This window comes from Haemaphysalis longicornis, unplaced genomic scaffold, assembly GCF_048455015.1.
Source record: "Haemaphysalis longicornis isolate Haplotype H1 unplaced genomic scaffold, Haemaphysalis longicornis Haplotype H1 scaffold_8, whole genome shotgun sequence".
Lineage (NCBI taxonomy): Eukaryota > Metazoa > Arthropoda > Arachnida > Ixodida > Ixodidae > Haemaphysalis > Haemaphysalis longicornis.
The window spans coordinates 49,567,303-49,594,390 of NW_027526445.1; the positions used below are offsets into that span (position 1 = coordinate 49,567,303).

At 49.4% G+C, this 27,088-nt stretch overlaps 1 protein-coding gene across 2 annotated transcripts; it reads left to right on the top strand.

Moving 5' to 3' along the window:
* On the top strand, window positions 1–27,078 carry Tip60 (Histone acetyltransferase Tip60). Of its 2 annotated transcripts, none has more exons than XM_077680781.1 (16): window positions 1–104; window positions 476–533; window positions 1,575–1,646; window positions 5,098–5,243; window positions 6,937–6,966; window positions 7,371–7,424; window positions 8,805–8,894; window positions 11,752–11,811; window positions 12,925–12,987; window positions 14,095–14,271; window positions 16,274–16,354; window positions 17,719–17,808; window positions 18,404–18,544; window positions 23,944–24,037; window positions 24,855–25,279; window positions 25,371–27,078. In XM_077680781.1, the coding sequence occupies exons 1-15, from the start codon at window positions 60–62 to the stop codon at window positions 25,250–25,252; spliced, it is 1,599 nt and encodes a 532-aa protein (XP_077536907.1). In that variant the 5' UTR covers window positions 1–59; the 3' UTR covers window positions 25,253–25,279; window positions 25,371–27,078. The 2 variants fall into 2 exon arrangements, with proteins under 2 accessions (XP_077536907.1, XP_077536908.1); XM_077680782.1 differs by having other exon boundaries at window positions 14,122–14,271.
* Window positions 27,079–27,088: the final 10 nt, after the last annotated feature.

Here is a 27,088-nt window from a genome sequence, read left to right on the forward strand (position 1 = left end):
GTCGAAATTTGACTCGTGGGCCAATGAGAATGCGGCTCGGCATTCGTTTGTGACCCACCATGACAGAGGACACAACCGATCATGAAAACTCAAACGAATCTACGGTATGCCGCTATTTCGCTAGCTTCTTATCATTTTTAACGCACTCCTAAACCTCCAAGGGTTCCGAAATCGTACCGCATGTGCTTGTAACCCCTGCCGCTGATTTAGCGTGAGCCCTTAGTTGCCGCGTTCGATTCAGTGGGAGTCGGCCATTTTGGTTTTTTGGCGCCGCATAGGGGCGCTGGCGATTTTGTTGACATTTGTATGCCTCGCACGTGTATGGTGAGCGTTGTGGCTCTTGGGGTTGTTGCGTTAAACTCTAGGCAGAAATAAAGATTTTGGGCCTTCTGGTGCCAGTGTGTTGTATTTTGGATGGCGACGGTTGTACGTTGTCAGTACCCTATCGTCACCGTTTCATTGGTTTCGATTGCAGCCCCAGGTCACCGAAGGATGTCGGATGCCCGTTCGTATGAGGAATAGTAACGACTGGCGTAAGTGCAGCGATTTTTATACGCAACATTGCTCTGTGAGCGTCAACAGTGCGTTAATTTTCTGTTCGTTAAGACACCGGTGACCGTCTTGGCACCAAGCGACTGCCGGTTTCATTGATTCGCAGTAGGGGTTTTAAAGCGAGGACTTAGCAGATTTCAAAGACTCTGTGCGTTAAAATGCGACCTTTATGTTTTTTGACTTATGATCTACACCCCGTAAGCTTCGTGTTAAAAGCTCTTGATACATCTGCGCGTAGCAGAAACGAAACTACTACTTGCCGGCGGCGCGACCGCGCCGTCTGCTGGCGGTTTGCAACTGTGGCAGACAACTCGAAATCATCCGCGGTGAACACGGACGAATGAAAGTTATTCCGAGTTGTAAATTATCTCAGCTCGCCTGAAAATTTGCATGGTATTGCTGATGTCGCGCAACAAAAACAGATTTATTAATTTTTGTAGGGGCGAACTTGAAGGCCATCACAGTTTGTCAGCGGTTGTTTTGAGAATTTTGTTGCGTTATTATTAATCTGCTTATTGATTCTGCTACTCAATGAATTTGCGTTCAAAATGCACGTACACGCATGCGGGCACTGAACTGCCTGATCAATTGGCTGTGTAATCATTGTTTCGTTTTACAGCCACGAGTGACGGCACAGCTGGCATAAAATTAAGCTTCCGGGGGTCGAATTAAACTTGTTGATGGCGTGTGTCACGGCTTTCTTGAAAACATCCTCTCATGAGCCTTCGTGCCTAGCCTCTGTCACTTATGTGCCCTCAGGACTTCAGTTCGTGCAACATCTTTGTGAAGCAAATATCGGAACCTCTATGTGAGCATTCGGTGCTGTTGGGGTTGCTTTAGTTGGCTTTTCTCGCGTACAAAAATGTAAATGGTCACTCATAGTTTATGGGAAACAAGAACACATTCAATGTCTTTCGCTTAGGTAACTGAATGCGAGGCATTGCTTGGCTCGCAAACGGCCACAGACGTTCTCGTGAGTGTTTGTTTGCCTGTGTTTCATACTTTCCTTTTTCTTTTTACAGCCCTTGCTGAGATATTGAGCATCAAAGAACTTCCAGAGAATCAATGCCTCTACTATGTTCACTTTATCGATTGTGAGTAACCGTCCTTCCTTCCTTTTATTGAGTAACACGGTGTGTAGCAAAGTAGCGATTGGTAATCCTGTAAGAAAGAGCTGTCGTACAAGTAGACTGTTGTATAATAGCTCACAAATCAAGTGAAAGTATGTGAGCTCTTTGTGGTCACTGTCAAGTTCACCGCTGTGAACCTTCCTGCCCTTGCTTGTTGCAGCATTAGTGAGGAAAATGCTACCGTGCTGTCAGTGAGGCTGCTGCAAAAATTGACTACTTCATTTGTCTTTCATGAACTGCCGTGCTCGAAACTACGGTTGCTATGCCCATATGTGCTGTTTTTGATTGAACACCAGCTGTGTGATATTTGCTAACAGTGTAAGAGACAAGTGGTCCTTGTGCTGGCTCACTGGGTGCAGGGCTTCTCGTTTCTAACACACAAGTTCTGTTGAGGATGTAGTTTTGAGAGAGAGAGAAAGACTTTATTCAATGCCAGCAGAGGGGAGGTCCGGGCTACACAGAGCCGCTCCCTCCCCCCGACGCGTTTACGTCGCCCTCGGGGCTAGGCCCCGCCGGCGTCGGCGAGAGCGGCGCGCGAAAGGTACTCGGGAACTCGTCCGTTTCCCCCCCGTCGGTGCCTCTCTCCGCCTCTGCCTGGCGAGAGCAGCCTCGAGCTGCTGGACGGCGAAGGTTTGTTGTGTCAGGTCCGGTGAGTTCGCGGCACTGACGATGGTGTCCGGCAACCGGCCGTAGAGGTCCGCTGCTTCTACAGGATGCACTGCACAGTCCCACAGGATGTGGGCCAAAGTTGCGCGTTCACGCTCACATACACTGCACACATCACTGACGTAGACGTCCGGGCACACGTGGCGTGCGAGTGCCGGCGTGATTACCGATAGTGTCTGTAACTGGCGTAACAGCACTGCCTGCGTATGCGTGAGTCCCTGGTGGGGCGGTGGCGCTGTGCGGCGGCCGAGCCGGTACCACTCCGGCACCTCCCCGTACGTGAGGAGGGGCTCCGGGTCCCACCCGTCGTCGTCGTCGTCGTCGTCTTCTCGGTGGTCTTTCGCCGCGGAGCTCGGAGGAGGAGGGGGGGCCCCGCCGGCAGCTCGGTGGCCGCCGGCCGGACTCGCCGTCCCCGCCGCCGCGCGGTTGGTCAGTCCTCGCACGGCGGCGTCCGCCGTCTCGTTGCGGTTGGGAAGACCACCGCCCACGTCTCTGATCTCCGTGTGCGCCGGAAACCACCGGAGGTGGGTGGCCGGCACCACTTCACTGATCACTGCACGACACCTCACAACGCGCACAGCACTTTCACACACGTTGTTCTTGGCGTAGTTTGCGATGGCCGAGCGCGAGTCACTGATCACCGTGGTGCATCGCGGGTCCGTCAGCGCCACTGCGATCGCCGTCTCCTCCGCCTGGCGGGCTGACGGGGCGCGGACGCTGCAGGCGCTGTACACTTCACCCGTGGTGGCGCGGACCGCCACCGCGACGTAGGCGTCGGGTCTGTCGGGGTACCGGGCGGCGTCCACGTACAGGGCGCCCGTGTCGTTTGCGTGCGTCGCGACGAGGGCGCGCGCCCTCGCTTCTCGGCGGCCGCGGTTGCGGTCGGGGTGGACGTTGCGGGGTAGCGGGAGGATCCGGAGCCGCTGCATCACTTCCGGCTGGAGCTGCGTCGTCTCGTGCCGATGCGAGTCCGTGGTCTTCAGTCCCATCCCGAGGCGCTCCAGGATGCGCCTGCCCGTTCTTGTGGAGGCGAGGCGCTCGAGCTGCACCGTCGTTTGGGCCTCGCTGATTTCCTCGAGGGTGTTGTGCACCCCCAGCTTGAGTAGCCTGGCCGTGCTGGTGCTGCATATCAAGCCCAGGGCCGTCTTGTAAGCCTTGCGGATGGCTGTGTTGATGCGGTCCCGCTCCTGCCGTAGCCAGTAGTGGAACGCGTCGACGTAGGCGACGTGGCTCATCGCAAAAGATTGGAGCAGTCGGAGGAGGCTGGCCTCCTTCATTCCGCTGTGCCGCGTCGCCACACGTCGGACGAGTCTGGCCGCCGCACCGATCTTGGTGACGAGGCGGTCGACCGTGGTCTTGTTACTTCTGCTGGCCTCGAGGTACATGCCGAGGACCCGGAGCGTGTCTACCCTGGGGATGACGGCGCCGTCCCTCGTTCTGATTCTGATGTTCGCCGAGTCCTCGGCCTCCCTCTTACGGTACTTGCCCGGCGGCGGGACGATCAGCAGCTCCGACTTTTGCGGCGAGCACCGCAGGCCCTTACCGTCGAGGTGGTCTTCGATGGTGTCCACCGCCGTCTGCAGCGCGTCTTCGATGTGGCCGTTGCTACCCCCGGGGACCCACAGCGTGATGTCGTTCGCGTAGATGGTGTGGCGGACCTGTGGGATCCCCGAGAGTCTGCGCGCCACCCCGATCATCACGAGGTTGAAGAGCAGCGGCGATATCACCGAGCCCTGAGGGGTTCCCGTGCTCCCGAGCTTCTTCGGCGGCAGCTGGAGGTCTCCCGCGTGTATTTCGACGGTCCGCTCCGAGAGAAAGTCTCGGATGTAGTTGTAGGATCTTCTGCCCAGGCCGAGCCTGCCGACCTGTTCCAGGATGGCGGAATGCTTGACTTCGTCGAACGCGCTCTTCAAGTCCAGCCCCAGCACGGCCCTGTTGTCTTGGGTGCAGACGGACGTGTCCAGGATGTCGCGTTGTAGCTGGATCATGGTGTCTTGAGTGCTAAGCCTCTCCGGAAACCCAACATGGTGTCGGGGTAGAGCCCTTCCGTCTCGAGGTAGCGTTGCCATCTGTTGTTCAGCACGTGTTCGAGAATCTTCCCCACGCACGACGTTAGGGATATCGGGTGCAGATTCTCGATGTTGGGCGGCTTGCCCGGCTTCGGTATCAGCACCGTTCTCGCCGTCTTCCACTGGCGCGGGAGCGCTCCCGCTCGCCAGCAGCGGTTGAAGTACCTCGTCAGGGACGCGATGGCCCCGTCGCCGAGGTTCCGCAGGGCCTTGTTTGTCACCCGGTCCGGCCCGGCCGCCGACTTGCAGTTGATGGTCTGCAGCACGGCCCTGACCTCCCATTCCTCGATGTCGCGGTCGAGAACGGGATTGTCTGCACCCACGTACTCTCCGTGGCGTTCGCTGGGGGTGCTCAGGAGGTACTTCGCGTCGATGCGCCTGCATGTCTCTTCCCTTCCCAGCGCTTTGGTGGTCGTGTGCACGACTTGCGCGAGTAGTTTTAGGAGACACCCACACTGTGCTCATTTGTTGCATAGTGCATGTGCGTGCTCATATACAGGCGTAGTGGCCCTAATTACGCACAATAGTTCCCAAATCCCCATTTGAATTCCTCTCCTTCCGGTAGTTAGGCGCTTCCTGCCACGGTGGCAACACCGCTCTTCTGCGATCCGCAGTGTCTTGACAGCCCGTTTGCGCTGCAGTGTGATGAGGAATGTTGCTGGTCCCAAACCTGTGTGCAGACAACAAGCGTCTGGACGAGTGGGTGACAAGCGAGCGTCTAGACATCAAGAAGTTGCAGCTTCCGCGTAAGGAGAACAAGACTCCGCTCAAGGACGTCAAGAATGGCTCTCGACCGTGCTCCCCTGACCTGCTGGCGGCCACCTCCGTGAGTGGTCTCTCTCTCTCTCTCTCTCTCTCTCTCTCTCTCTCTCTCTCTCTCTCTCTCTCTCTCTCTCTCTCTCTCTCTCTCTCTCTCTCTCTCTCTCTCTCTCTCTCTCTCTCTCTCTCTCTCTCTCCCTCCCTCCCTCCCTCCCCTTTCCACAGCCCTGTGGACTCCCACCGAACAGTGCCTTCTTTTGAGAATGGCAGGTGCATGGGTCTAGTGTGCAGATAGGACAGTTCGGAAGCCAGACTGACTACGAATTGAGTAGGCCCACTACAGAATGTAAAGCAAATTTAATAGTGATGCAAGTGAACTTTGCACAAATCAAATGCTTGTGAGGGACAGCAGTGTATCTAAAAAGTGTATTTATTCGCAGTACTGTAGTACGAGTTGCACTTCCCAGGATGTGTCGCTACATCAAGGTTGACTCGATGCGATTCGATGAATAGGAAAAGGAAGAACCAAACATGTCAGTAGACGAACACGTTGGCTGTTTCTGAATGCAGTGGTTTAAAAGGGAGGTCGGAGGGAAAGATTGCTTGAACAACAGCAAGTTACCTAAACCTTGACTAGGCTGTCATATTAACAGCGACTATACATGTAAACTACCATTTTGATGTCAGGGACGGCACAGGCACAAAGTGTCAAAAGTAGCACGCGCACGAACACGGCAGAAAGAGCACATCGTACGATCTAAAGCGAGTACCTGTTGTATCATTATGTGCAGCACATACGAGGAAAGTCTCAGAAGCATGAGTGCGTGACATTCATTGGCTTCGTAAGAGAAGGAACCACAGATTTTGTACCAGCACTAGGAATTTCTTTATCTTGGTTCTGTCTTCCATCTTTTCTTTGACTTTTGACTTTTTTTTTTGCTGTCTTCCCACAATGGATGCAACAAATTTTCTAGTTACCGCCGCAACTAACACTGGTATGGGTGTGGAATACAGAGATGTTATTTTACAAGTGAGTTTGTGAGGCTTCGTTTGTTATTTCGGAAAGAAGTAAAAGAGAAAAGAGCAGTGTGTTTGGGAACTGTGGTGACTCATTGCTGAATTCCTGCTGCTGCATAACCTCATGACGGCAGTAGTTTAGTGGTTGTAGTAAGTACACCTTGAATGCTTAAAATGTGATCGGTGGCCAGTATATAAACCCCGCTTCTCTAGTGGCTTGTCATTGAAGCTGTGGGGCCTTAATCCATGGGCTCTTTGTCGTGGACATCAAATTGGTGGAGGAAAAAAATAGAAAATCTAAAACATCTCACCTGTGTTATCTTTCGAAGACAGCTGTGGGAGAAAGAGATTTAGTTTGATCCAGAATTACTCATACTGACCTTTCTGAACAACATTCACCCCATGCTAACAGACAAACATGTTCAATATGGAATGCTCCTAGTTCAGTTTAGTGCAGCGCACGATTAAAATCTTGTTTGCTTTTCTACATGGGATCATTACTATGCAAGTCTGCTGCAACTGGGTTCGTGGAGGCTCCTGTGAGTCCCAAGCGAAACCAACGACAGCATTTTTTTCCCTCATTGCTTGCCTTTTCAGGATTGCCCTCCCCTCCCGCCTCCCCCTCCTCCTCCCCCCACTGTTCCTGCTGCTGCTGCTGCCCCTGTAAGGAGGAACCACTGTTTCATGTACATGACTCTCCAGTGACCTCTTCCTCCTCCTTGTGCCTTCTTCTGTCATTTCAGGGCCAACCTCCTCCTCCTCCTCCCCCTCCCGTAAGCACAAGCCGCTCATTTCACTGCACGCCTGATGGCCTGCATCTTCTTCGTTTTTGTTTGTTTTCACAACCTCCTGCCGTTAGAGTGTTTGTTCCGAGGCGCTTTCTCCCTGACTTAAAACCATCCACTGGCTGTAAGTGGAAAAGACGAGACGTCTCTTTCTCGGAGCAGTTTGGGTCAGTGGTCCTGCTGCTGGCGTGACCTGAAGTACAGTGTCACGCACACCGATTGGCTGTCCGGAAAACACAGACTGGGTGGCAGGGTGCTGGGGGGAAAGGCGGGGTGCACAGGGCCAGGGTTTTGCCCGATGAGTGAGGGGAAGGGGTGTGCATGATTGGGGGGCGGCATGCTTTGGGTGGTTGCCGTGTGAAGATGGCTCTGCACGCGCGGCCCCGATGCAGGTGGACACGTGGCCCCAGAAGTCGCCTGCGGAAGCCAAGGGATCCGTCAAGGAGGTGAGTGAGTGGACTGCTCTCTCGCTCAAGAGAGGGGTGGCTCCTCTTTTTTTATTATTCTCCTCCTGCTACTTGGCGCGTCATTCTACAACCAGTCAGCAGCGCAGGAAGGCAGCAAATTAGTCGGGTGTCTCTGGAATCATCCGAGTTCATTTCCTTCTCCTGCTTCCGCGCTGTAAACCAGGAGTGAACGTGTAGAGGTCTGTCCGGTTGGGAAGTTATGTCTGAGAAGTCTAATTACGCGCTCCAGCCAAAAATACAATAAATGGGGAACCCGATGTTCTCGGGTTCTCCATTTATTGTATCTTTGGTTGTAGTGTGTAATTAGATTTCTCGGAAGTAAATGTGGTTTGGCCGGGGGGGAAACTCGGTGCAGAACCTGTGTACTCGCACCTGAAGGCAAAAAAAAGAAAAGGAGGAAAGACCGGCGAGCTGTAAATGAGGAATTCTCAGTCTCCTGCCATCTTCACTTTCGCAGCTGTTGCTGTTTCTGAGGGTTCCCCCCAGCAATGTACGCGACAAAGTAGTTTAAAGGGACACTGAAGGGAATTTGTCAAGCTCTTGTTTTTGCTTGGATGGCGTAGACTGGTTCGAGTAAACACTGTTTTTGTCGTTTATCCAGAGTGAGAGTGGTTGAAACGTGGCCTAGAGACTCCCGACTACAAATTTGTGCTAGTAATCCCGCAATATTTACGAATCACGTCAGTGTCCCTTCAAATTGAGAATTTGGAGAGGGAACTTCTGAGAAGGTCAAGAGTACTTGTTATGACGTGTTGCTTGTCTGCTAGGAGAGAGATGCCGCAGTCGCTTGGCTAATTCTTGGATGGGCCACTGTGTGTGTGCAACGTGAAAGATGCATCCCAGTAGTGGCTGTCACATTGAGATGTACCGGTGACCGTTAAGCATATGTGGTGGGGATCTGGAAACTGTAAAACACCGAGTGCATTCTGCACCGTAGTAAAGATACATGACTATCTGAAACAAGAGAAAGAATCACACTCGCGTGCCACTATGGCCCTAGTGCACTCCCCGATTTCTCGCTGCATGTTCATTTGGTAAACAAACTTGCTCACAGCAGGTAAGCGGCAGCATTGCTCGTAAATGCAAAGCACCTCATTTATTATCTCTGATGCCTGTGTTTGCAGATGCCTTAGATTTCACATGTAGTCCAAGGGCACCGTAGGTTGTCCTGTATTCTGGTTTTCCCATTTTCATTTGCTGGTTTGCTTCTCCCCGCCCGCACACTTTTTTTTTTACCCCTCTTTTGTTGGTGTTGCCCGATGCTTGTGGTGCCCCCCCCCCCCCCCCCCCCCCTCCCCTTCCCCTGCTATTATTCTTGCGCCCTGGTTACGTTGTGTTCTGTTTGTGTCTGTTGACAAGGCGCTCCCCCCGGCCAGCACGGAATCGTGGGCCGAGAAATCGCCCGGCGAACCTCCCCCGGCAGTGGTGGTCAAAGAGGTGGCCAAGGAGGTACGGAACCACCTCCCGTACCTGTTGGCTGCTCCTGGCCACTGCAGCGGCCTCCACTTGAGATGAGCTTGGCTTGGTGCCGGCCGACGCTCTCTTTTCGGCCAATCTGTCGTGCCTGCAACCGAAACAGAAGTGCTTGTTGTTGTTGAGAAGGCACTGGCTTGGGTTTTTGGCTTTGCTGCGAAGTACCGTATACACTCCTTAGAGGCGTTTAAGTGGCACCTTGGTGTATGGGCAGGTGTATCGTTAACCGCGGTAGGACACTGCGGCTTTGGTTCATTCGAACGATTGCCTCGTTGGAATAACACTGACGCCACTTTTAACACAAAATTTGCTCAAATAAGCTATATAATTAGGAAAACAGAGAGTAGGCATGCAACGCACCAGCTGCTTTCTCGCGCTGCACTTGCGTCATATTATGGGCCGTTTGTTGCGGTTGGCTGCAGCTGACAAAACTGAATGCAAATTTAACAGGGATTATAAGCCTGCAGAATGAGCTATTTGCGCTTGAATTTAGTGCGCATTTCTTTTTGTAGCAGTAAGAATGGTGGGATAAACAATGGAGGCTACAAATGAACGCTAAACATAGAAGACAACAAAACAAACTTGCATTTTGTCTTTATGAGCTGGCTTGGTACTGGAGATGCACAGAAGAGCTTGAAATGGCCCACAAACTGGTAACAAGCAGGAAAATTGGTTCAACTTGCTTGTTTTGGTCAGATTTCTAAGACGGCTGTTTGCATTGCAGCGTTTTAATATCCGGGCTCTTTTTAAGTGGAGGCCACTGAATTGTGATGCATTCCTGCTACTCGTTTCAGCTTGAGTCTGCACTGCGCTTTGCTGTGCAAACAAAAAGAAAAGGGAGGGAGTTGTAATTTGGCGTGGCGCTATCGTAAATAAGGAGAATGCAGACAAAAGGCGAACACGAGAGAGAGTGGTCAAAGGATCAGAACTGATGACACTTTGTCTGTTATACCCATGCTACGTGAGCGTTTCGAAGGCTTCTGAGTCGAATGTCATTTGACACAAATGACACCTTTTAGCTGGTAGTGAACGTTTTCAAAGGCCTTTGATTGAAATGCCATTTGAGTCGAAGGAGCACCACCAACGAACGACCTTTGAGATTCTCAAAGGCCTTTGAAACGTGAACGGTAGTACTCTCGGGCGCAGTTTGTGCATGCTGTAATCACAAAAACGATTATTTACGAGTAAAACTACGTGTTTACAGTGCACAATCTTCATAATTTTCACTTGTTTTTATTCTCTATTGCTTGCTCTATGATTACAAGGAAAAGAAAAAGAAAACCGGCTGTTTTTTCTGCACTTGAACATGTAATCAATTTGATCACTAATAATTGTTTTTTTTTTCTTCAAAAGGATGTAGAATGTGCTAGTTAGTTGTGTGTAATACTGAATTGCGCTGGGTTATACCTAGGCAAAAACGGGACAACAAAGGGGCTGGGACAAAGCCCTTTTTAACTCTAAAATTAAATTTTTGGAAAGAATGGAAAGACACTAAAACAAGGGGGCGAGAACGCGGAAACTTTCAACTACCTTTGCGAATTGTGGAACTCCTTCCAGTTGGAATGGCATTTGAAATTTCGAAGGTCATTCAACTGAACTGTCCTTTCAAACGCTCATGTTGCACAGGTATTACACAAGTGATGATGAGCTAATGGGCGATCTCCTGCCAAGATAGCGCTGAAGTAGGTGAAGCACAAAGATGGATTTTCTTTAAACTAGGTCAGAGCAAGAATGGGCTGTATAGGCGGTCGTTGTGTGTGTGTGTGCGATTGGCACATTGTTTTGGCAGTTTTGGGGCTTGACTTTGTTGATGCCGATTTTGAAGTGTGTTTTCTTACGTTGGCCTTGTTCTTCTTGTCCTTGCAGCGTAAACGCTCACGCTCGGTAAAGTCTTTCCTCTGGTAATGTGTTTGCCCTTGCATGAACCGGGGCCGCTAGGCTGCATAACGACACGGGGTGACCCGTTGTGCATGGGGTACTCGTTTGTTTTACCTGCGTTTCTGGGGCCAACCCTCTTGCACTTACCCAATAGACGTCCGGTGTAGCCCCGCTAGTGCAACATCGGGAGAGAGAGCAGTTGAGGGGCTGTTACGCTTTGAGCTCCGTGGACCTTCCTTTCCCCTAGAATGAGTGCACTACCAAATACTGAGTTGCTCAGACAGATGGCCGGGGTGCTTGTAGACGGGCCATCTGTTGAAGCAAGAGCATTAAATGGCTCACTGAGTGAAAAAGATAGCGTCTGGTGTCTGTAGCAGCAAATGGCTCCTAATCCTCCCAGTGGCTACGCCGCAGCGGTACATTGGCAAACGCTTTCGTGAGTGGGATAGTCTTGCAATTAGGCTTAACATTACACTGCAAGGTCTAACGACGTTTACTGGTACCCGCAGCTAGATGTATAGCGAGCTTGGTGTTTCTTGTGGCACATCATTAGGCCACCTAACATTGAGACAAACAGAGATGATGACACATGCCCGCAGTAATGTATTGGCCAGTGCTTGCCTTGGGGACTTCCTCGACATTAGGCTTAACATTATGCTCTGAGATCTAACGGCGTTAACAAGTATCCACAGCTTGATGTGTAACAAGTTTGACGTTACTTGGCATGTCGTTGGGCTCAACAGTAAAACTGCCGAACATCAAGCAGGAAAGTGGCGACGGCCTGTGGAGGAGGAGTATTGGCCAGCGGTTAGGCTTTGCTGCGCATTGCCATTTAATGACGCGCAGGTCCACACCAAAGACTTCCCCGTCTTGTGTGTGTTGAAGTCAGTTCATGATCGGTATGCCTGTGCCCCCCCCCCCCCCCCCCCTCCCCCTCCTCCCCCCTCTGTTGCAGAACTCTGAGATTTGGAGCAAGAAGGCGAGGACGGCGGAAGTGAGCAAAGCTGTTAAGGAGGTTAGTGCGGGTGGCTTTGAGAGGTGCTTTTAGCTACAAGTATATTCTAGGTCCACCCCCTCACCCCCCTTTCCCCTTGTGCAGGAGAAGTGTTCTGAATGGGGTTTGGTGTTCAATACGGTTCAGTGTTTTGTGTTCGGTGTTTAATGCTACTGCGTGTGTGCAGCTATTTCACGGTTCTGACCTACGCTTCATGAAAACGCATGCACAAGGCTGGGTTCTCTGAATGTTGGCTGTCATTTCAAAGTGTCAGACATCGGTATAGAAAATGTGTCCCGTTTTGTTGACGTGAAGGCATAGCTATATGACAGCTGCAGCCCAAATTGATGGTGCGGTGTGAAATGTTGATGGGCCACATTTTTGTGTACTCGTAATTGCCCAAAGGTATGGATTGCTGCCATTGCACGATGTATTGGAAAAAACACATCTCAAGTCTAATAGACTGACCTCGGTTTTGTGCATTTCAGCAGTAAGCTTCGTAAGGTTGAAGTCCAGTAAATTACGTCTCATCAGCACGTGGCAAAAAAAAATTTTAAAAAAGTCTTGCATGTCGTAGGGAAGAGGCGGTGAAGGATTGGGAGAGAGAAGAGGGGTAATGCATATGAATGTTAATGTACGCTCAAATGAAATCAGTGTGATGTAGTCTTTGTCAAAATTTTCTAGGCCAATACTAAGCCTGCTGGACCACCAAAAATAAGAAAGAATAAGCTTAACCTTTAAACGTGACGAAATTTTTTTTTATGAGAGTGAGAACGAAAGGTGTTTTCTCTAGCTTTCTAGCATAAAATGTTTCAGCCTCGCTCGGGACGTAACCTTGCACATTGAATTTTCTGTGGTCTGTGCACATTCGGCATGGCCTAGAAAATTTTGACAAAGACTGTACTTAGCATTGATTGGATATTTTTAAAGCTTTTGTTCTTGTAGCCGAGTTTTTCGATGCAAAGGTGACAAAACTGCGCAGCAAAAGAAATTTGGTTGGGCGCGACAAATGTGCATTTAGAAATATCACCTTGTCATCCTGATGATTTAGACCATGACTGCTCCAGCACTGAATTTGGTTGTCAGCACCTCATTTTTCACCTCTTTTTTTTTTTTTTCCCCCGCTCCCTGCAGAACGGAGCTCCACCTAAAAAGGCTGCCGGAAGGAAGCGAAAATTTCCTGCCACTGAAAATGATGTGAGTGCACTCTGTTTTGATACAAACTTCCTTTTAATCATCCATGGAGCCTACTAGTCGCTAAGCTATCTACTACCTAGTGTGTTTGGTTCTGAGAATTGGCAGAACTTTGGTCCTTGCTTTAATGCGGAACAGCTTGGCTTGCACTGATCAGTGCTTCTTAGGAGAGATCACCACCAATTTGGAATTCTTTTCTTTTTTCTTGCACAAGTTGTGGGAATCACATTGACGTGGGATACTTATTTGGTGTTTGCTATTGGGAAGAGCAGCTAGCTGACTCTGAGATTGGTATTGGTATTGTCTGGCATATGAATCGGCCGGCACAGTTTTTTATTCTACGAGATTGCACGCATTGGATCCTTATGTATAAATGTAAAGCTCAACTATCTGCTGCTTGTGAGTCTGAGAAAAGATTTTGATAGTTTTTGAGGGCTGGAAGAAAAGGAAGACAGAAAAAGTTGTGATTAAAGAAAAAATATTTGCTCTTACTTACCTGGAAGCCCAAATTCCTGGTTTGGTGATTGTACTAGCGACTCGCGGCTGCCAGTGTCACATCTCCGTCCTCGTGAGGGCTTGTTACTGCGGAGCTCCGCCTTATGCCAGGTAAAAAAAGAAGTCTTTAAATGGAACCAGAGTTTGCGGGTATTAGTACACAGGGAGTGTCCACTTGAGCCAGGTTACAGTTTGATCATGCCTTGTGGCATGACGAGTGAAGAGCTTGTTTTTTCACTGGGACCACCACTGTGCGCACTTGTCCGTTTATGGTTGCTGAGAACGCCCCTTCTAATCCTTCCCGTACTCTCAGTCGTGACAGGTGGTCGATGCTATGTACCTGAGATTTCTTGTCTTTGTGTCATTAAGGGACAGAGAAGATAAAATGAAACGAAGATAAAAAGAAATGGCATTCCCAAAATTGTGCACTCGGTGGCATAGTTGCTGTTGCCGTGGTGTAAATGAGTGGGAAGAAAAGCGCATGCAAAGTGGTCTGCAGCCGTGTGTCGTTCTTTATACGAGGTCCCTCGAAAAGGGGCCCCAGTGTCGCTCTGGTGGGCGAGTGCACGTGTTAGTCGGTCGTTCGGGTGACGCAATGTGGTGCCCCTTGGGAAGGCTCTGCTCCCGGCGGTGGCCTCGCAGGACTCCCAGGACTCGTCGACGCCCTGCCCCCGCTCCACGGGCAGCATGGTGGCGCACCACGACGACATCGTCACCCGCATGAAGAACATCGAGATGATCGAGCTGGGACGCAACCGCATCCGGCCCTGGTACTTCTCCCCGTACCCACAGGTGAGGGGGCACATGAGTGCGCCTGTGATCGATTGCGGGGTTTGACACACCTGGGCTCTAGAATAATTTCAGTCACCTGGGGATCTTTAACGTGCGCCAAAATCTTAGCACACAGTTTTTGCTTTTCGCCTCCATTGGAAAATCTGCCGCTGCAGCCTGGTATCGATCCCGCAGTGTCCTTGAGCTCAGCAGCATAACTTGGCCTTAGCCACTGAGCCACCGTGGCAGGTGTGCGCGCCTCCTTCTTACAGCAAAGTTGTATGTGTCTTGGGTTTCCTCATTAGCGTGTGTCAGCGGGAGTCTCTGACAAAGAATCGCTCGTATTTGCTCCAGGGCTAGCGTAGCCCTAGCCTAGGTATCGAGGAAAAAAATAGTGCCGAAATTGTTCGCTAAGGCAACTCTATCATCACACCGAGTTTCATTTACCTGTCATGGTTAGTTTGCAAGGAAGTTGTAAGTGTTACAAAATTCCCGTCTACTGTCAATGCATGGTTTTCTTCTACCGCTTGTAAATGGCCTGCCCCCTGTTGTTCCAGTGGAATACCGTATTTACTCGCATAATCCTCGCACTTTTTTTTCGGAAAAGTCAATGCAAAGTTAGGGGTGCGAGAATTATGCGGGGAAAAAAATTTGGTGCACAGTGTTGCCAATTTGCCTTAAGCCAATCCCGCTAAATGTAGCGGTCGTTTTTTGTATAGCTAAGCTCAGTGTTGCCAACAGCAGCTATTTCTTTTTATTTTATTATTTACAACGTAAACAGTCTCCCGTCGATCAGCGATCATGAAATTGCCGCCTTTTTTCTGGCGCACGCCTTATCTCGTCGTCGTACGTGCGTGCCGTACTCCAGTAACGCACGTTGAAGTCGGTGACGCCGAAGCGCCTGCCTGCGGCACGGTTGCCGTGTTCGATCGCGTACTCTTTCGCTTTCAATTTGAAAGCGGCAGTGTAGCTGGCGTTCCTCCCCATGGCGAAGCGGCACCAAGCACAAAACAATTAGATCATAAAGTTCTCAAAACGGCAGCGAGCTATCCACCACTGACGCGAGTGACTCACTGACTGCTGCCCCTCAACGGCGGGACCACGACGGCGACACGACACGACAGCGGGCTGCGCGAACACCGTCTAGTTTCGCGCACGCAAAACATTCGGGAAACCGGCTCAAGGACAGTGTGAGTAGCGTGTTAGGGCGCCTGTTAGGGAGTAGCCATGCAGGTTGTTAGGGCGCCTGGATGGCCTTGGATACACAGCGCTCTCCGCCGAACGGAGAGGCGGCAGGGGAGGGCGCGCGTTGGAGAGCGTGTGCACCATGCGGGTTTCGCGAGCAGGCAACTTTCGCCGCTGCAAAGTTGGGGGTGCGAGGATTATGCGAGGAACCAAAAAATTCAAGTTTTGGTGGCTCACATTAGGGGTGCGAGGATTACGCGAGTGCGAGGATTACGCGAGTAAATACGGTAAAACTCCTTTCAGCTTATTGGCTAGGAAACATGCTCAATGGCAAAAGACGAACAAGCGTGTTTAGTTGAGTACACTTCTTGGACTGTGCCCAGCTTCGCTGAAGGGCACCGGATTTTTTCCCCGGATTGCTACGGACAAATTGTTCCAGAGGAGATGTTGACTTCTGCCATTTGGTTGGCACGCATCAGGGCGTGGATTTGGGAAATGTGCTCCTGCAAATGGGGAGAACAGAGCAGTGAAAGGAATCTCTCCAGAATCCTACCACACAGTGACAAAGTTCTGATCTACTCTGCACGTCCTGTGCAGCTCAATCCGTTGCTCTTTTACATCCCCACCATAACATGCGGCAGCTGCTACGTAGTGTACTGTGCAGCAGCTGTCACTTGCCTCTCCGGGTTTAATTTTTGGACAGGCAAGAACACTTGCGTGTTCTCGCTTAGTTAGTTGGAATAGTTAGTTAGATGTCATTTTCTTAGATGTCAGTTTTCGAAAGAAGCCCCATGCTCTGCACGCTCACGCCGTGTTACCTGTGCTGCCCCCGTTGCAGGAACTAGTCAACTCGTGCATCTACCTGTGTGAATTCTGCCTCAAGTACACCAAGTCTCGGACCTGCCTCAAGCGACACCTGGTGAGTGGCACCCGGGCTGCCTGCCTCCCACCTTCACTTACTTAGTCACTCCTGCTTCCGCCTGTAGTGGTCTGCGCAAGCATTGCGATAGAATGGTTTGTACTTGCACCGAGGGCGTTGAAGCTATCGCTATTCACACTGAACACGGTCTTGGCACACCAGGTGGTTTGGAGCTGCACTTTAAGTGCTCTCCATATTAGCTCAGCTGATATTTTGCCTGGTGCAGAATTGGACAAATTTTGGATGATGTTTTGACGTCAGGGTTCGCACAGGTCCTTGAAAACCTTGAAAACCCTTGAATTTAGAAGTGTCAATTTCAAGGCCTGGAAAGTCCTGGAATTTTTAAATGGTCCTTGAAAACCCTTGATTTTTCCGGAGAGAATCAATGGCCCTGTCTTTTCACAAGAATTTAAAGTGTTTGTCGTGGATTTTAGGTGTTAACAAATGTAAAAAAACATTGTAACAATCAAGTTTCAGTGTATTGCATGAAATTACAAGTTTGGTAGATTTTCATTATTACGAAGCAACTTTAGGAGCAGGCACTTGTCAATCCAATCTATATCACGATACAATCCAGTGAAAGCCAGCTTCTGTTCTCTATCTTGCATCTTCCATCTAGTCTATGGACGGTTGCTCATTGCATGTTTGCTGTTCCTCATATGCTCCATCGACGTTTGCTTTTACGTGAAAATGGTGGACGTGTACATAGTTCATCCTGACTTGAAGCAACACTTGCTCGATTTAATTTCAGCTAATACTCTTGCTGACAAAGCAGGAGATGCACGCAGCATTAACCAAGTTTTGAAATCAATCAGTCTCAGCAAAACACCAAGAAAAAAGAAAAACCTCTAAATACCACCCATTAAATTAAAAAATGAAGCTGGGGGAGCATTTACGAACCCATTAGCACCTATCTAAATGTGCACTAATGTGCTTAGATATTGTGCAATAAAAAACTTTTGCATTGTGTTGGAAAAGTTATAAATAATCCCAGAAAAAAACATTAGACGGGGACCTTGAAAATGTGTTTTGTGGTCCTTGAAAGTCCTTGAAAACCCTTGAATATTTGCTTTTGAAGCCTGTACGAACTCTGTGACGGTATTTATACCTGGATAGACGTGTTGCATTTTAACAGCAGGGCTGTTAAAGCTCTTGTTTGCACCGTCCATAAACAGAAAAAATACCAAGAAAATACCGAACGCTTTGTCGCTCTGTCAGTTGAGCCCATGTGTATTCTTGTGCATTTGTCTGATTGGGCCTGAACTCATTCGAAATCCACTGACCTTTTTTGGAACACATCTGTACACTAAGTAAGGTTTCAGTACTAACCGCCTTCCCTTTTCTCTTGCTCCGTTTGTGCTCAGGCCAAATGCACGCTGAAACACCCACCCGGCAATGAGATCTACCGCAAGGGCAACTACTCCTTCTTCGAGATTGATGGCCGGAAAAACAAGGTGCGGAGTGCCCCTTTCTTTCTCCTTCACTTCTCATTATTGGCTGCAAGTGCTCTTTTTCCAGGCAGGCAGCCTGGGCGAGGAGCTGTGGATGTTTGTCGGCAATGCTGACCAGTGCCTTTTGACGACAGACATTCTGGGGACCTCTTGTGGAGTGGAGGCAGTGGTGCGGAGAAGCACACAAAAGCCAGGAGTCCTCCAGTCATATCTTGGGGTCGATTGGTGTCTGTTTTTCCGATGGGGGAGTCTTTCGAATGAACCAAACTGGCATTTTGGCTTCACGGCAAACAGAGCAGTGTTTCTTATAGTGTTTCTTCAGTGTTTCTTATAGCTACAAGACACCCACTTTTTACTTTTACTGTGGCAACGTAGTAGGCACTGACAAACGTGTACTGCAGGGCACCCACTTGTTTTGCACCTGGCAGCAGAATGCCTTGATTACTGTGCCATTGTAGCTGGCGTATCGACGGCCTCAATACACGTGACTCGGGGGGGGGGTGTCCTCGATGTAACAGAGTTGAATTGCTTCCCTTCATTTCCTCGGTGCACGACAGTGTCGCTTCTTCTTATTTCTCCTTCCCCATCCCTCTCCCAGATGTATGCGCAGAACTTGTGCCTGCTGGCCAAGTGCTTCCTGGACCACAAGACGCTGTACTACGACACGGACCCGTTCCTCTTCTACGTCATGACCGAGGTGGACAGCCGGGGGTACCACCTGGTCGGCTACTTCTCCAAGGTGACCGCTTCCCCGTTGCCTCCTTCTCCTCCTCCTCCTGTTCCTTATTTCCCTCCTTCCCTGTGGGAAACACTTGTGTGTTCGAGATTTCGGCGCATGGTAACTCTTATGTTACCGTGGAAAAATGGCCGATTTTTAGTCTTTCCACAAAGCAATTTTTTTTTCTTTTAGGCTACTCGACACATTTAGCATCGCTATTCTTGAAATTGTAGCTTATAGATTACTCTTCTTCAAATTTGGGAACAGCAGTTTTGTGAAAGGTATGATTATTTACAGTTTAATGGTTAAATAAACAGAAAAAATGCGCAAAAAAGTATGCACGCAATTTACATAGGCAGTTGTTCTGAGCCTAAAAATTATTTTAGGAATTTTAACATATACAAGTTGTTTCTAAGTTCCGAAGCTATGGTTCAATATATACATCAACGCTGTACACTTAAGGGGGCAGTTGGGTCTTTGGGGCCGAAAAACGGTCAAAAAAAGCGTTTTCTCAAAAATGGAATTTTTGGCCTCCACGGCCATTTTTCTAACAGTCTGTAAATTTCCTCATCAAAGGGCATCATATTTTGTTGTTATTATATTATAATAGCATTTGAAAGTGCACTCTAAAGCTCAGTTAGCGCAGAATTCGATGGTGAAACGGCACTTTTCTTGCAATGCAAAGCTAGCATTTCATCCTCAGATATCTTGGCAACCAGAGCAGGTACAACTTCAATTCTTTTTGCTTCTGATACCAAAATGTGTGGAGAATACAATATAGGAAACAAATTTTTCAAATGGAGGCTTTGGAAAATTATTATTGTGTTCAATTGGCACCACCTGCGAGCCATTTCTGGCAGAGCGCGGGAGAAGCGAAGTTCCCTGTGTTGTAAAACGACCAAAAATAGCTAAATCAAAAAAGTTCTTCCTATGTTGTATCCTTTAGTCATTTGTCTGCCAAGCCACGTGGTAATTGCCATTCTGCATAAAGTGGTTATTTTGTAACTGTGTCCCAAAATAATGGCAATTAATCATTAATTAACTCAAAATATAATCAGCTTACAAAAAATCTAATAGGAGATTTAAAATCAGCACAAAAAACTCTATAATGCAGTGCAGTTTCATTAAAATTGGTTGGCAAATAAAAAATATAGCTCTAAGACCAGTCTGCCCCCTTAAGTTTTGGATTTTTGTGGGTCCATCAACTTAGCAGCGGCCCTGACGGCTGTGCCACTCTGCGAAGCCACTCGAGAGTTAAGTCGGTCTCTCTAAAATATGCATCCAAGTGTACTTTTTTGTGTGCCCACAAAAAATCTTTATTACTTCAGTGGTAAAAAAACAAACAAAAAATATCCAGCGCTCTTGAGAAGCGGCACGTAGCGTTCCGCAGTGGTAAGCTGACACGAGTGCTAGGCTATCTTAAAAGTGATAATGTGGTACAGTGCGGTGCATTTGACAAAATATCCCCGCCGCATGTTGTCCACACCCTACACATGAATGTGAAACCAGAGTCGTCGGATAGGGAGCACGTTTTGTTTATAAATACACCACGAAGTCAAAAACGAACCTTACCTGGCAGCACCTGTCGAAGTCTGGGGCGCTGTTGAATGGGAGCGTCTTTATCAGAACTAAAATACAGTGAATCCACCCCTGTCGCTTGAGAGGGGTGGATTCACTGTATTTAGTTCACTGCGCACTCGCTAGAGTATACTATCCAAGGAACGTCCTGCCGCAAAAAATGGTTTAAGGGGGGACGCGGGTCTTAGAATGGTCAAAAATGGCCAAAATATCGATTTTGAGAAAATCCAATTTTTGGAATTATTGTACCTTCAAGCACCTGCCTTCAAAATATCAACGCGAAATTCCATCGGGAAATACTCTAAAATCATGTTTTGAAACGCCTCGAGGGCCACGAAATGCCCCGAATTGGGCAAAAGTTGCTTCAAATTCCCGCGCGCCCCGCGGGCGAAGCAGCCGACCGATCGCCGCCATCTTGGTCTTGTTTTGAAGCTTGTTTCTTTGTGCGCATTTTGCGATATCTCAAAATGGCGTCGCTTGAGTAGAACGACCGCCCTTGCCAGTTTTCCGAAGGCACCTTCTCGGCCACCGATTGGCTAGAGCGGGCGCGCGCGGTTTGAGTTCGCCGTACGACCCCTCCCATTGGTCGGCGCGACTGCTGTCATGGCGGTCGCCATCATGGCGTCTGCTACGCTCGTCTGACGGAGTCCGCTCTTCTGGTGCAGCGCTCGCTTAGAGCAGTTTTTTTTTTACAGTTTCCTCTAATTCTTCCATCGCGTACTTTCGTGAATGATGCCAGGAGACGTACGTTTGAAGAAGACGACCCGTCATGCACACGGGAAGCGAAAGCGTTGTCCGCCTATCTCAAGGTCGCGTGGTGCGACTTCGGGCCGCTCGACTCCGCCGGATGAGAATCGTTCGCCGCCTCGTATTGCCTCGCCTGCCCCATCGCCTGACCAACCACCTCCGGAATCCATACCTGGTCCAAGCACGTCCTGCCGGCTTGACACGAGGTATTAAACGGCGGAGGAGATCACCGCGCGTACGGAACAAGCGGACGAGGTCAAGCGCGGAATGGAGACCAAGTCAGCAACGCAGCGGAAATTCGACCTCCTTGAAGTGGATTTGGCGTACTCAGAGGAAGAATCCGGCACAGATTTTGTCTTAGTGGATTTTGTAATGCTGAAGGACCTTTTTGCGCACGTCAGGTGCGGCAAGTGCGGGCTGGCGGCGCCGGATTTGAGGAAGCCTGACCGGCAGTACGGCCTCGCCGTGAAGCTCGAGGTGACGTGCTCGGTTTGTGAACACCGTGTAGAACGTTTTTCCTCGCCAACGACCGAAGGATCTGGCAATATCACTCTTTTTGAAGTGAATATGAGGGCTTTGAAAAGTATTCAAAGCATCGGGAAGGGGGTGACTGCTCTGTCAGATTTTTGTGCTGGTATGAACTTGTCCCACAGAGGCCTGCACCACAAGACATTCATTCCAAGCGCACTTGAGGAAAGTGGTTCAGGTTTGCGAGGACACTGCAGCAGCCTCTGAAGCTGATAGTGTGCGTGCCATCAAGGACTTGTACTCGGACCTTGGTCAGCCGCCAAACAACGTAGATGTGATGTTTGATGGCACGTGGATGACAAGGGGATGGTTGTCACACATTGGAGTGGGCTGCATCATTGAAGTGTACACCGGCTTGGTGATTGATCATGTAGTCCTCTCTAACTTTTGCTTAGGTTGCGCCATCGGACCCAAAGCTTCAGATGAGGGCTACGAAGATTGGCTGGCAGACCATGAGTGTCAGCGAAACATTGACTGTGGTGCAGGACGCATGGAGGTAGAGGCAGCCCTGATAATGTTCAAGCGCTCGCTCTCCAAGAATGGGCTGCGGTACACAACCGTGATGTCCGATGGAGATAGCCGCACCATGCACGGCTTGAAGGAAAAAGGCGTATATGGGTTTATCCCCATAGACCAAGAAAGTTTGCCTTTCGGCTACATTTATTTTCCCCAAAAGACCCTTTTGAGGCCAACAACATGATGCATTTGCAGAAAACACACTGCGCAGTGTCCCACCACTGTATCCTCTCAAACTTCCAGCATAAAAACCGCGAATGAAATAGCCTCACCAAAGAACAAAAAAAAAGGGGGGAACCTAAAGCAAGTTTCACCCTCACACTTTTGCCGTACACAATATTCTGGGTACCACAGTGCACTGTAATAGATGATGGCACTTCACGAAGGACTGTTGCAGTTTTCACGACGCCAGCAAGACGCCACCAGATTTCACAACGCTAACAAAATGCCAACCGATTCGAAGTCGATAAATTTTGCTAAATTCCTGATGGGGTCCGTTACTTGGCCTTTTGTATCTCCAGTTCTAGTTGGCATTTTTGGAATCCAAAGACAGATTTGAAAATGGGAAGAACATGTCTTTGTTACTGGGAAATTTTGAAGCTACACTACTGACGGTTCATCTCATAACACATGGCCAAAGTTCAAATGCAGTTTTCTCAGTTTCATATTTTTGGTCACTTCCCTCAGCCTTACGCAGCTTTTTGGAAACTTCTTTTTGCTTCATAAGGTCAATCTTGGTACCATTTTTTTCAGTACAGCCTGAGGCAGCCGATGACATTCTTAGTTTTTCTGTTTAGGCTACGCATAAATAATGACTTGCAGTTATTTTGATGAGCCAAAATATCCAATACTGCCATTTTTTGTACTTGACATATTTTTTTAGGATGCCGTGACTTTAGAGAAAAACGAAGAATGTCATCGGGTATGGGAACTCTCTGGCTATCCATTCATGTAATTAAAAGCGACAAAATGCAATGTGAAAGTTCATTAAAGCTGCGTAAGAAATTACCTAATTGTGGTTTAGACTTTGTATGATAACTTTTGAACTAACAGCACCAGCTCAAATATAATTGCATATTTGAAATCTACAGAGAAAAGCACATCCATGTGCAAATTTTCATAAGTTTCTACCCATAAATAAAAAAGTTAGTTTTAAGACCCTCGTCCCCCCTTAAAAACGTTATTACACCCCCCCCCCCCCTCCCCTCACGATGAGTATTACTCATTTTGTGACAGCCTAAGTGGCTCATTATGTCCCCGGCGGACACGCAGGGACTATACAATGGCGACACACAGACGAGGGGACAGCGGTCAATATAATGGCGTGAAAGGGGGGAGGGGGAGTTGAACAACGCTCTGAAACAGACGTCTGCCTGTGCAGAGTGTGCAGTGAAACAGGACGCCATTTTCTCCCAACTCGCCACTACCGTGGGTTCAAATTTCACTCCTGATGCCGTCTACAGACGCGAAATGTAAACAAAGTAATATAATTGAAAAAAGAGTTGTCAATAAATACGCCAGATGGCGTTAGTTGTCTGCAAGGTGCTGCTTTTAGCTTTCGCGAGACGTTTGAAATCATCGGAACTCCATGACCAATGGCCTATGGCGTGGTAAGGAACGAGTTACAAGATCCCCAGGTGGTCAAAATTAGTTCAGAGCACTCCACTATGGTGCGCCTCATTGCCTGTGTAGCTGTGGCGCGTTAAACCCCATAATCAATCAAACCTTCCCTGTGAGGGGAGGGGGTATCTGGAAACCGCAGGTCCTGCGTTAAGTCCCGACCACAGGTTGGAAAACTTTGGTCGACAGCGGTACTTGCCTGTCTCTCTCGTGTCAGGTGATTGTGGTGAAGCGTAACAGTGTCCCGTATTGTTGGGAGACCTGCGGCAGTGTCTGCAGCTTGTGTGACTGACCTCCTCAGCTCCGTTTGTGGGGCCACGTGTGTCCCGCTGTGTGTGTGCGTAGTGTGTAACTGTGCTCGAGTGCATTGCCAGTGCTCCCCTGACACGCGGTGTGTGTGCGTGCCTGTTTGTGGGCCCTTCGTGGTGCAGGAGAAGGAGTCGACGGAGGACTACAACGTGGCCTGCATCCTGACCCTGCCGCCGTACCAGAGGAAAGGCTTTGGCAAGCTGCTCATCGAGTTCAGTGAGTGGCGGACTGCATCATTGCACGGCTCTTGCACGCCTGTTTGGAAGGAGAGACAGGGTGGAAGGAAAAAAAAGTGGGCTGGGGCTTCAGTTGACCTGGTTACAGACAGAAAGGAGAGAGGCCAGCTGTAATGCCTTTGCAAGGACATCATCTCATTGAAGCCCCCAGTACCTTGCCTGCACAAGTGCCTACGTGGTTCATCTTGATTATGCTTAACTGCAAGCTCGCAGCAGCTGCCTCAAATATGGGCAGGAATGAATGAATGCATAACTGTATTTTATCCTACCCTTGTGATGCCCACGTCCTGTTGTAGCATACCTCAATTTTGCGGCTAAGGTGTCACGATGTTGCAATGCTGCTGCTGCTGAGGGCGTCTGCAAACTGCGCGGCGGAACTAGGGTGGCACTGCCTATCCTTGCAGAGAGAGCACCCATGTTTTTATTTGCAGCACATTGCGATTGGGCCGCTACAACTGTCCCGTAATATCCCCCACACAGCTTCCATGTAGCTGGTGACACACGTGAATCTCATTCCGGGGCCATTCAGTGACCTTGCACTCGAGGTATGGTGGTACTGGGAGCATGAGCACCACGAACTTGGGGGCTTCTTGTTGAGAGGCATGCTTGGAAAGGGAGAAAATGCGGGAGTTAAATGCACCCATGCGAGCAGTGTTCAAAAACAGAAAAATTCGCCCCCTTCTTGCTGTTTTCTCGTGCATTACCATCAGAGGGCGAAGATTGCTTGAACAGAGCAGCCTGATGGCCCAGCCAAGTTTTTCGGTCTCTGATAATCAGGAGTGCTTCCCTGCACGCAGGCTACGAGCTGTCCAAGTTTGAGGGCAAGACGGGCTCGCCGGAGAAGCCGCTGTCGGACCTGGGGCTGCTGTCGTACCGGTCGTACTGGTCGGAGACCATCCTGGAGATCATGATCAACATGGCGCCGCCGGCGTCGGCGGGGGCGGCCGAGGGGGGCGGCGACAAGCCGCAGATCACCATCCACGAGATGAGCGAGCTGACGAGCATCAAGAAGGAGGACGTCATCTCGACGCTGCAGTACCTGAACCTGATCAACTACTACAAGGGCCAGTACATCATCACGCTCACCCGCGAGGTGGTCGAGGCCTACGAGCGGGCCGCCCTGAAGCGGCCCCTCCGCATCGACCCCAAGTGCCTGCACTGGACGCCCAAGGACTGGGCCAAGCGGGGCAAGTGAGCCTCCCCTGCTGCTGCACCACGGGAGGTGAGCCTTTACAGGGAAATATCAGCTTATAAACTATCTTGTGCGTGGATCCTGAGTTCTGAACTGCTGTGTTTGTCCTTTTGTCTTCCAGTGATGATGTATCCACCAGCCTTGGGGCAACCACCGACCCGACACACCATTTTCGTACTTCAAAGGCCATCACCGTTCCATCGCCCGCCTCACCCCGTCTCGAGAGGTCGTGGCCACCGAGTCATGCCTACAGCAAGCTCCCGCCAACTAACAAGATTGCGCTGCCGCCACTAGGCTTGCATGCCACGTTTTCAATGTAAACATGAACTTTTCCCCGCTGAGCCACAAATTGGCCCCTATTTCAAAGCATGGATGTTGCTTGTAGCTGGAAGGGATGTGCCAGAGAAGCCATCAAGTCTCGTCTGCACTTGCCCAGCAGAAATCCACGCTTAGTTTGAAAATGAAATGGCACGTCCGTGATAAGGATTGGTGGCTAAGCAGACTTGGGGAGGGTGCGGATAATACCTGGCGCTACAGGATGATTGATCCCTAGAGAGACACGTGCAGGAGTGCTTCCTCGCAAAACTTTCCACAATGTGCACACTGTGAGGTTTGCCTGTACTTGGTCGCGTTTTCTTGCAAAAGCTTGAGGTGGGATAGCCGTCACTGCACTTTCAGGTCAAAGCAACCAGGGGACGATACCTGTCACCTGCTGTAGCCCTTCGGAAATCCACCATTCAGCACTGTAATTAGTGCACTGTGCTGCTGGCATACCAGATGCTGGAACGTCTGGAACACTCGTCTCACAGGATAACTCGCAATTGCACTAGAGCCTCCCAAGATCAGCAGAGGGGTAGCTGAAAGATGTGTCTTGTTGGCAAGAACCGCTGGCTTCGGATCCTTTGTGAATCACTTTCCCTCTGTGGAGTCACTGTGATGCTTTTTGTGTCGACTTTGTCCTGTTAAAGCATTAGACGAATCGACTATGCTGTTGGCTTGCCATCAGACAAGAATAAAAAGAAATTGCTCAGCATGTTAGAAGGAGAATTTGTATGAGTGGCACTCAGCATGTTGTTATACTGCATGCAACTTCCACCTTGAGGGCCACATTGTGTTGTTCCTTACTGCAGGGCATTGCTGTTTGCAAGTCGGTATACTATACATCAGGGCAGTGTCTGTGCGCAGGCTTCATAACATCTCATTTCAAAGTCCACATGCTTGGCGGCATGGGCTGAGAAACGACTGCACTTGAACTGACGATTTGGTTATGCTGAAGAAGGGTGAAGCTCTAACTAACAGTCTGACGGCCATCTTTACTTTTCCCAGTCCTGAGGTTATGGTTGGCAGGAAGCGACTGATTGCTTTGAAATGCTACAAGGTCTCATTCATCGTCGCAGACGACTTGCACCTGTTGTCCTAGCAAGAATTCCCATGAAGTGCTTTTCCAAAGAGAAACTCCTTTGACGTTGCTACCTAATGTACAAAAAAGACAAAAAAAAAAAGGCTTCTCCAAGTGTCTCTATGTGTGGTGGTCTTTGCGTCTTGTGTACGACATAAGTAGCGCACTCGTCTTGTTGAGCGAGGCGGAAGTGAGAAAAAATTGTGAAAAAGATGGAAAAAAAAAGTGCTGTTCCGTTTGTGGTGAACTGCAATTGCTCTAGGGTCTTGTCTAATTGTATCGACTATCATTTCTGTACATAGTCTACACAACATTACCTCCCTGTTTGGGTTTGTATTTACTGTAAAATGTTGTATATAAACGTGGCCTCATTTTTGTAATGCGGCTGTGAGCGTACGTTAGGTTAATAAAATTATGTAAATACAAACGAGTTGCCTGTT